This window comes from Fundulus heteroclitus, unplaced genomic scaffold, assembly GCF_011125445.2.
Source record: "Fundulus heteroclitus isolate FHET01 unplaced genomic scaffold, MU-UCD_Fhet_4.1 scaffold_110, whole genome shotgun sequence".
Taxonomy (NCBI): domain Eukaryota; kingdom Metazoa; phylum Chordata; class Actinopteri; order Cyprinodontiformes; family Fundulidae; genus Fundulus; species Fundulus heteroclitus.
The window spans coordinates 26,007-35,643 of NW_023396523.1; the positions used below are offsets into that span (position 1 = coordinate 26,007).

Here is a 9,637-nt window from a genome sequence, read left to right on the forward strand (position 1 = left end):
ATAGGAGGGTTGCCCCCCCCCCATTTTCCTTCAAAAATATATAAAAAATGAAACAATGTTCCACTTATATTGTTTTTGGTTAAAAAAACAAATTGAATATATTTTAGTCCATTGAAAGACTAAATACATTTACATAGAATCATCACGCTGTGTTCCTACAGAACAATGATCCTAAACACATAAAACGGCCAAGTATTAAACTTCTGGGGTCTCCTTCCCAAAGGTCTTAGCCTTTTTGAAAATGTTGTAAAAATGCTTGAAACATAAGTCCATAGCAGGAAACAAACTTAAATGGCTTTTACTCATCATACCAAGAAGGCTGATCAAATATCCAGCATGAGTTCTGCCAGTAACTTATTAGGTGCGAGCAAAAGCATGTGGCTTTAATAAGTCACTTTTATCAAATTACCACAATCAGTTGTAAATTTTATGTTACCTCTTCTGCTCCGGAACATTTCTAAATTAATTTCTGCATCTTTAAAGAAAAAAAAACACATAAAATAGTAGCAATAAATATTTTTATTGCCTGAAAAAAACTGACAGGATGTGATGGAGAGAAATATTCCTCACAATGAATCCAGAATTTATCGGTGGGCACCCCTTTAAAAAACTGACAGTAACATTGAGGCTCAGTTCCAGTGGGACTGGATGATGAAGAAATTCCTTCTGATGTTGGGATCCATGCAGACATGTTGATCGTGCTTCCGTCTGAATGGTTTATTCATAAAACAGCAGGAATGAAGGAGTCCAACAAAAAAAAAACATCTGTTTGGTCTTATCTGCTCAGCAGAACCACTAGGTTTCAGTCAAGATGTCCATCTTTGTTGGACTTCTGTCCTTCGAAGGGACGTCTGTTCCTTTGAACCTGAAGCTGGAACCAAAGAAAATTGTTGGTTAAATTGAGTGAGCTGAAGGTTTTTTTTTCATACTGAGACTGAAACCATTGAGTCTGGCTGCAAAATCCGGTTTAATCGTTTACCCTTGCTCCTTCAATAACATGAGGGTCCTTCTGCAGCGCGTTGTTCAGTCCCTCCTCTGAGGAGAATCCAACCCAGCAGAACCCTCTGTGGAAGCCCGTCTCTTTGTCCTGATCCAGCGAAAAGTTCACAGTCAGACAAAAACTACGCTGACAAACAGCGCTCGTTGTGGCAAGAAAAATAACGTTTTTTCATCTCCATCATCTCAAAATGCACAAAGTTCAATGTGTGCTGTGTTTAAGGGCTCCAATGAATTAAAAGTAAGAGAGTGCAGACTTACAAATGGAAGGAAACACCTCTTCACTTGGCCAAACTGTCCAAAATACTCCTTCATCTCCTCTGAAATATAAACAGATTGGTTGAGAATTCAGAACAAATAAAATGATCCTCTAATATCCTGAAGTTTAACAATCTGAGCTTTTAAAATACACGGACTGGTCAGCAATGGATTGGGTTTCTCTTTTACCTTTATCTATACAGATAAATGTCATAGTGACATTTAGTCTAGTTTTCACAATAGATAATTCCCGAAGAATTTATACAGTGGACAATTTATTTCACTCACACTTTAGATCAGGGGTGTCCAAACTTTTTTACACCACAAATCACAAAACTTTGACTTGGGATTTTTTTTTTTTTTAAATCAGCAATAAACTAAGCGTGCAATATTTTAATAAAAAAAGTTGTCTGTTTTTTAAGGGTTGTGTAAATCATTGCAGATCCAACATTTAAAGATAGTTTTGCATGTTTGAGAAAATTTAATTAAAAAACTTTTAGTCAATTCTCAGCAATAAAAAGATTTGGGTCACACTTTAGAGTCACATTTGTTAGATTTATCCATGTTTACTAAATTAATTATAAGCAGATTTGGCAGAACCAAAGTCTACTTCTCAGTAAATGTCACTGGATAGATGCGGGGCTATTTACTATGAAATTAAAGAGAGGTTATTAAAAGACGAACGCTGTGTGCTGTACCTAAAATGTTCTCTGGTAAGAAAATCATAATTTGTTGGTAATACTATTACCCTTTATTGACATTGCTTTTTAAATAAACGAGAGTCCTGATAGTACTATAGATCTGCTCAGAGACAGAGCAGAGATTGTAATATCTAATCGAATGCTGCTACAGTTTCAGCGTTTCAACTTTTACTTGTTTGCCATTAGCAGTTATTCATCCTTTGGCTCACAACAGAATGCGTTTACATCTCACAGGCAATATTCCTTCTGACTTCCTCCACCTCCCTGGATAAATCCGGATTTATCCAGGGAGGTGGAGGAAGCTAGTGTTAGGCATCAATGCCTGAGTCCTGCTTATCACGCCCTTCTGCAACTTCCATCCCCATTCTCCTTTGTTTGCTTCATTTAGGCGACTGTGGCTCAGTGGATAGAGTAGGTTGTGGGTTCAATTCCAGCTTCCCCTTGTCACATCTCAATGTACCCATGGGCAAGACACCTAACCTCAAGTGGCCTTTCCATCTGCACGGTGTATGAATGCGAGTGGGTGCACATGACCTTAATTAATGTAAGCCGTTTTGAGTGGTCAACATGGCTAGAAATAGGACAAACAAATTCAGTCCATGTTTTTTCTTTATGTAACTTATATAAATACGTATATAAATACTCTGAGAATGATGCCTGAGCACAGTTAAAAATAAAAATGATGTAAGAAAAACGTATATGCCCTTATTCAGGTCTGGATAGAGCAGAACCAAGTACAAACTGTGTTTCTCGTTTTTTTTTTTTTTTTTTTTGTTAAGCCGATCTGACCTAAACTGGTCCACGCGGCAGAAAGTCGGTTGATTAAAGCGAATCTGTTGCAGTTAAAACCTGACGCGTAACAACAAGCCAATCGGAGGCTGAGCTGACCCTTCTGTCCTCACGTGCGTTACATCACAGGTTATTTAAACAACAGACTGAACGAACCGTTTCCTAGGCTACCGTTTCCATAGAAACGCCACAGTTCGGCAACAATTTAAAAAGCAAGAGGACTCACTGCTGGCTATGGTCCAGGGGATTCTGGACACAAACACCTCCAAAACCTTCTTGGACGAGGCTGCCATCTTGTCTCCTTCAACTGGCCCTCTGACCTCTGACGTATACGGGCACGTGATCTGACATGCGGCGAGCTACGTCATGGCCAAGATGGCAGCCTCCGTGGTGGCAGAAAGCGGAGAGGATGTTTTCAGGAAAATGTTTAAGTTTTATAAAAGACGGGAACCTCCTCCGGACCTGAAGGAGGTGACGGACTTCAGCAGCGGAGCAGCATCATTAGGAAAGGTCTCTCACATGAGCTATGTGTAAATGTGTTGGGGGGGGGGGGGGGGTAGCTGAACCTACCAAAACCTGATTTTAATGCACTAAGTCTGGATAGGAAAGGTTAAACAACTGTTCCAAAGCGATCCTGCTATGAGGAAATACATTAAATCAGGAGATAAGGTACTTTAACGGTGACTGATTGATGTCTCTGCATTAAAATTCTTAGATTGTTCCATTAAAACTGGATCCAGCTGCTGTGAGTGATGAGGAGGCTGCCCGCGTCGGTTTGCACCCCATCAGAGACTGGAGGGCTTTCGGTCTGCAGGGCTACCCAGGTACCCGCATGTGGCTCCAAAGGCAGAGTTTGGAGGAGTTTCTTCTGGATCCCTGCCCTAAAGAGGACCATTTGGCTTTACGTCAAACCAGTGCACAATGCCCACAAACATAATGCACCTGTCATCTGCCGTCCTAGGCTTTATTTTCATCTCCAACCCTTTCCTGCGGGGCTCCCAGGCCTTCTGGGTCAGACAGTGTTTGAAGACCTACCCTCAGAAACCAAACGTGTGCAACCTGGACATGCACATGTCACCCTGCGACACGCAGGACATCTGGGCCAGGAGTGCGCAAGCTCTTAGGTGGGGAAAAACACAGAACGTAAGATGCATATTTCACTAAATGTACTTTATTGTTAGGAGTTGAGAGGACAGCTGCAGGAATTCTTTGCTTAAATGTCGCAGTTGTTAAGTGTAGTTTTAGTGCCAACCAGCAGATGGTGCTGTAGTGACAAAAGTTGACGGTTTGAAAGGTCTTTTTTGCATTCATAGGCCCTTTTTGCGTGGGTATGACGTCTGATGGAGCTATGTCCATGTGTTTGAAAGTTTAAAGTGTTGCAGAATATGCTTAAACAAAACATACTGTAGCAGCCAGCTTGCAGTGACCTGTGGATCTAAATGTACTCCACAGGTCTCCCCCTTCTGAAAAGAGACAGCCAAAAACTCTACTGGAGAGGCTGCGCTGGGTAACTCTGGGATACCATTACAACTGGGACACTAAGGTGAGCTTTTAAGCTGCCTGCGCATGATAAAGGTGAACATTTTTATCATTAAAATTATAAATAAGTAAAACTGTTTCTCTGTCGGATCAGGGCTGAGATAAATTCTTAATTACAATATATGGCATAATAATATAAATATAATAATCAAACTTAAAAAAAAAACATAAGGTCAAAAACTCGCATAAATACCTGAATAACTGTTAAAATACATTTTAAAAACTATTGTATTTACATATATAAAAATCACGTTATTTTCTGATTTGCTTCACCCTTAATATTCATTCTATTATCTAAACTTATTCCTGTATATTTAAGGATGTCCTAATTGCCTCTACTTTCAGGTTATTTTAAAAGATTGAGCAGAAAATCTTAAGAATAATACATTAACAAAAAATTCCCTTAAAATGTCCATAGTTTTAACATATTATCACTGTTTTTCCTTTTCCAAGACTTACTCTGCCAACAGTTACACTCCATTTCCGCCTGATCTGCACATGCTTTCCTCCCGGATAACAGCTGCCTGTGGCTTCCCAGGATTCAGCTCAGAGGCGGCCATCCTCAACTACTACCGATCGGATTCCTCTCTGGGAATCCATGTGGATGAGTCCGAGTTGGATCACTCTCGTCCTTTGTTGTCGCTCAGGTGAGAGGTAGACCACCTGGTACAGGGGGATCAAGCAGGGTTCTTGGAAATTCCTCACTAACGTGGTTTTGTTCTGGCAGTTTCGGACAGTCTGCTATATTCCTGCTGGGCGGCCCCCAAAGACAAGACCCCCCCACCGCTATGTTCATGCACAGCGGCGATGTGATGTTGATGTCAGGACCAAGCCGGCTGCTGTATCACGCTGTCCCGCGGATTCTCCCGCCACCGCGGCAGCATGCAGCGTTTATAGATGAGCTCAGCTGTTCCTGTGCCCTGCCGACGGCCAACGTCCTGGAGCCAGTGTCTCAGGAGGATTGGGACGTGTGTTCCAGGTACATTCAAAGCTCCAGAGTGAACATGACCGTCAGACAGGTGTTGGGGCCCGGACAGAGCTTCCCAGAAGACCCCTCGTCTGCTCATCAAACGGACGATAAAGGCCGGACGGTCGGGTGTCAGGACGATGAAAACAGTGGCAAAAGGAAGAGGACCTGCAGTGACCCTGTGGGGACTGTAGAGACATGAAAAACCTGCTGTCCTTTTATACCCCAGTGAAGCCAATTAAATTAAATGTTATTTTTCAAATAATGAAGTAAAGTATTGTTCATGGTGGTCTCAGGAGGCTCCAGATATTTAGCATCCAATCTAGGAAGACTGATAGCAGTTTAAGAAATTGAATGCTGTTCTTGGGTGATATTGCAAAAATCAGCTTTAAAGGATGTTGAGCTTTTTTTTCCCTTGATGTAGGGTTGTTTCTTCTTGTTATGTTACAGAGAGCCAAGCTTATCACCACTCAATGGCAGACCTAACTTGAGATTACTAATGTGACTACATCTCCTTTTCAGTAGCTTTCTTTTCCTATTTACACGGTTAAAGATTGATCTCCTGTTTTAAGCTGAGATCTCCCATTGTACATGATTGGCCTTTTAAACATTTGTGCTCATCAAAAGCAGGAGGCAGAGATGCATCTGATGGGATTCTACCTTAAAGTCCCCAAACAGATAAAGAGGCAAAGGTAAAGAAAACTGCAGTTTTATGAATAGTCATGTCTCAGATTTAAATGGTTGGAGACATATTTCTGTCATAATTGAATTTGTATGAAAATCAGTTTCCAGATAGTTTGAGCTCAAAAGCTATAGACTGGTAATTATTTAAGTCATCGCAGATCAACAAGGAATCTGCAGACAGGCAAAGGGGATAAGAACCCCCTAAAAAAGAACAAAAAGACTCGCCGCTCCACAAAGTGTTGCTTTGGTGTTTTCATGTTTACAAAAATAGAAGATTTCTACTTCTTTAAAACAATAATAAAACAAATATTTTCTGCTTTTTGTTTATTTGTCATTCCTGTTTCACATGGCACTGAAATTAATATTATATCCAATCTGAGAGTCTGGTAACCGCGGTTAAGCCTTTTCTAAAATCCTTTATTTTTACTTTCATATTTGTAATCTTTAGATACGGAAGCCAATCTTTTGAACAATGTGCTCCTTCCAGTAAGTTTAATCAGACCTTGAAAACAGAAGCTGATCTCCTTAAACGGAGGAACCTGCACTTTCCAGATCATTTTCAGCTGTATTGTGAATAACTTGCTGTTTCTGGAAAGGCTACTCCGGTGTGATTCAGTTCTCCTGATCTACATGGATGCACTGCAAAAACAGAACTAAAAATTAATAAAATTTTCTTGAAATCAGTGTATTTGTCCTTGGTTTGAGCAGGTAAATAACATAATCTGCCAATGGAATGACTATATTAACCCCTAAAATAAGATAATTAGATATACTGCACTTGAAATAAGATAATGGAGATGAGTTCTTATTTTAAGTGCAAAAGCTTATTCTATTGGCAGATAATCTAATTAACCTGCTCAAATCAAGGATAAATACACCAATTCCTAGAAAAGTTTGACCTACGTTAAGTTCCCTTTTGCAGTGTGACACTGAGGATAAGTTTACACTACTGACTTTTAAGTTGTGAAAAATAAGCAATTAAGGAGCAAATAGTCAAAATCATGAACTTCACCTATATAATCAAATATTTAATGTAAAAACATGTAATTAAAGTTAGTGTATATGCTTTGTGTGTATGCTTTAGTAAGCGGGAAAGTGTGAGATGCATTAAACCATGTGTTCAGCTTTAAAACTGCATGCGAGTACTTTGAAGTTGCAGTAACTAGTATTGTCCTTTAGAGGGCACTACATCCCCAGAAATGTATTGGCGGAGAAGCGCTTTGATGAACGGTAAGCTATACAGAGCTGAATACGAGCTTATTTAAGGTTATGCTTGGTTTTAAAAAGTCTTCCACCTGTCTCAACTTTGCACGTTTTTTTTTTTCATTTTTATTTACTTGATTGAAATCAACTGTAGAGTGTCTGTGGTTTTATCCAATTTGACCAGCATGTGTTGCAAAAACAATATTTAAGGCAATCATCTGAAAAGATGCCAACAGAAAGTTAATCTTTTTTTCATCCTCAGATTATAGTGCCATGTAGCTTTCCTTCCTGGGTGATATGAATTATATAAATATTTCTGACATGTTAAAAATGTGTTAATTATCTGGAAATAATTGCAAAGGCTTCTCAGATTAGCAGAACATCTGTTTCAATTTTTTCATTCTTAGCTGCTGTTTTACCTCTTTTTTCCAAGCACTGCTCTGTTAACGTATTGAAAGAGCTTTGGTGTCAATGATTGTTCTGCAGCCTGGATCTACACAGTGGTATGCAAACTTCAGCAGTTCAGGTTTTATTTTGGGGGTAACTAGCAGAAACCTCATGTGGGCATATAAGGACTTCTTGCAAAATCTTGAGGGGCCCCAGCAAAGTTTTAAATGGGGACCATGCTGGTTGAAAGTGCAAACCACCACACTAAAAGGATACCTGCATCACTAAAATATGAATCTGAGATGATTCAAACTTCAGAATTAAACAAATGGTAAATGTAAGCCCGTTCCCTGTGTGTGTAGCTTTTATACTGTAAAATGACCAGACAGAACTGAAATGTCCTATATTGCCTCTCAATGAGCATTGTTGCCTTGCAGCAAGAAGAGGTCCTGGGTTCGAATCCCTGCCTGGGGTCTTTCTGCATGGCGTTTGCATGATTTCCAAGTGTATGCATGGGTTATCTCCGGGTACTCTGGCTTCCTCCCACAATCCAAAAACTTGACTGTTAGGTTAAAAGGTCACTTTAACTTGTTTGTCTCTGTGTTATCCTGTGATGGACAGGTTGATAGTACATGTACCCAGCCTAACGCCCAATGATTGCTGGAGAGATAGGCACATAAAGTCCCCCCCCCCACCCACCCACCTGCCTGCGAGTGGCCTGGGTACAGACGATGAATGGAATCATGTATATCCCTTAGTGGGAAATTTCAGGTGTATCTGTAACAAAGAAAAAGACTAATAGAAGCATGCAGACTCACACAAAAGTAAAAAAAAAAAAAAAATGTCTGGAAAGGAGACTGTAAAGTAAGAGCAGATTTACAAAGCAGCAAAACAATACTGTACGATTATTCTAAATAATACCATACTCAGATTTAAAGAAATGAGTAAAGTGATTTAAAAAAATTACAAATTGTGCAGAAAATATGCAAACTAAGGTGTTATGAGGTAGTCATGGCCAGGGCTCTATAGTTTCTCCACATGCTTTTCCCAAGGCTCTGTGCTGGGATGCCTCTTCTTTTCAATCTCCAAAACCTCCTTTAAAACAACTCCCTTGGGTTTTTACGGCCCCATTGCAACGACGCCCAGCTTTACTCATTCTAACAAGATGACCCCTAGGGTCCTGCTCAAAGGTGCCCTCTTTACCATCAAGAGTCTCTGATGACTCATCTCCAAAAACATCTCTAAGACCTTAAGTCTGAACCTTAACAGTAATATAATGTATAATAACTAATTTAGCCCTACTAATTATCTCCTAACAAGGATCAGCTTCAGATCTTTACTGGTGAAGTTTTGATTTGAGCTCCATTCTGCTTGTTGTTTTTTGGGGTAGCCTTGAGTCAGACTCATTAAAACCGGACCAGCAGTGTTTAGTTTGCAGAAAGCAGGTGAAACAGGGTTAATCGGTGTCTTTAAGCTGCAGCTGTGAGTCTGTAGTTACCACCATCAGTATTATTAAACTTCCATCTGACATTCTTCTCCACCATCAACGCTGCTGCCTACTAATGAACAACATTCATGCACATCATTATAAATCCCATAAAACACGCCTGTGGTGGGATGACTGAGAATGCTGTGATCATGCAGTCACTGTGATCATGTTTTCTTATTAAAACCTGAAGTCTACAAGAAGAATCCTCAAAATGTGGCTGTTACAACACCGGATAAAACCCATAAGCACTCTTTCTTTTCACTGATTTTGAACAGAAAGTATTTAAAGGAACTTTAAATTATCCCAGAGAGATGGAAAAAATAAGCTTAAGTGTGCTTGGAAGATTATACGTTGACCAATGAGAAAAAGAGAAAGCAGTTCCGCCAAGTTGAAAAAGAGAAGCTAACTTTAGGATCACAAATTATAGAAAGTGTTAGAAGCTATTAAGAATGTACTCAAATAAGGAAACAACTTACACAGAGAAGTGTTGAGGAAGCAGAATAACCCTGTGCTGACATGTAAACAATGTCACCCTAATAAATAATCAAAATGTAGCATGTACAAGCTTTCTACTGAGTGATAAATAACACCAGACCCTATTTGGGGGTCTGGTGTTTAACTTTC

At 39.8% G+C, this 9,637-nt stretch overlaps 2 protein-coding genes across 2 annotated transcripts; one reads left to right on the plus strand and one right to left on the minus strand.

Moving 5' to 3' along the window:
- Positions 1 to 501: 501 nt before the first annotated feature.
- LOC105924093 (SRA stem-loop interacting RNA binding protein) lies at positions 502 to 3,086 on the minus strand. Its single transcript, XM_036128703.1, has 4 exons — positions 2,971 to 3,086; positions 1,258 to 1,316; positions 980 to 1,087; positions 502 to 871 (listed from the first exon to the last, which is right to left on the minus strand). Exons 1-4 carry the CDS (start codon positions 3,035 to 3,037, stop codon positions 803 to 805), a joined length of 303 nt encoding a protein of 100 aa, XP_035984596.1. The 5' UTR covers positions 3,038 to 3,086; the 3' UTR covers positions 502 to 802.
- A 3-nt stretch (positions 3,087 to 3,089) lies between these two features.
- On the plus strand, positions 3,090 to 6,252 carry alkbh1 (alkB homolog 1, histone H2A dioxygenase). Its single transcript, XM_012852759.3, has 6 exons — positions 3,090 to 3,254; positions 3,460 to 3,568; positions 3,706 to 3,868; positions 4,197 to 4,287; positions 4,737 to 4,930; positions 5,011 to 6,252. The coding sequence occupies exons 1-6, from the start codon at positions 3,111 to 3,113 to the stop codon at positions 5,450 to 5,452; spliced, it is 1,143 nt and encodes a 380-aa protein (XP_012708213.2). The 5' UTR covers positions 3,090 to 3,110; the 3' UTR covers positions 5,453 to 6,252.
- Positions 6,253 to 9,637: the final 3,385 nt, after the last annotated feature.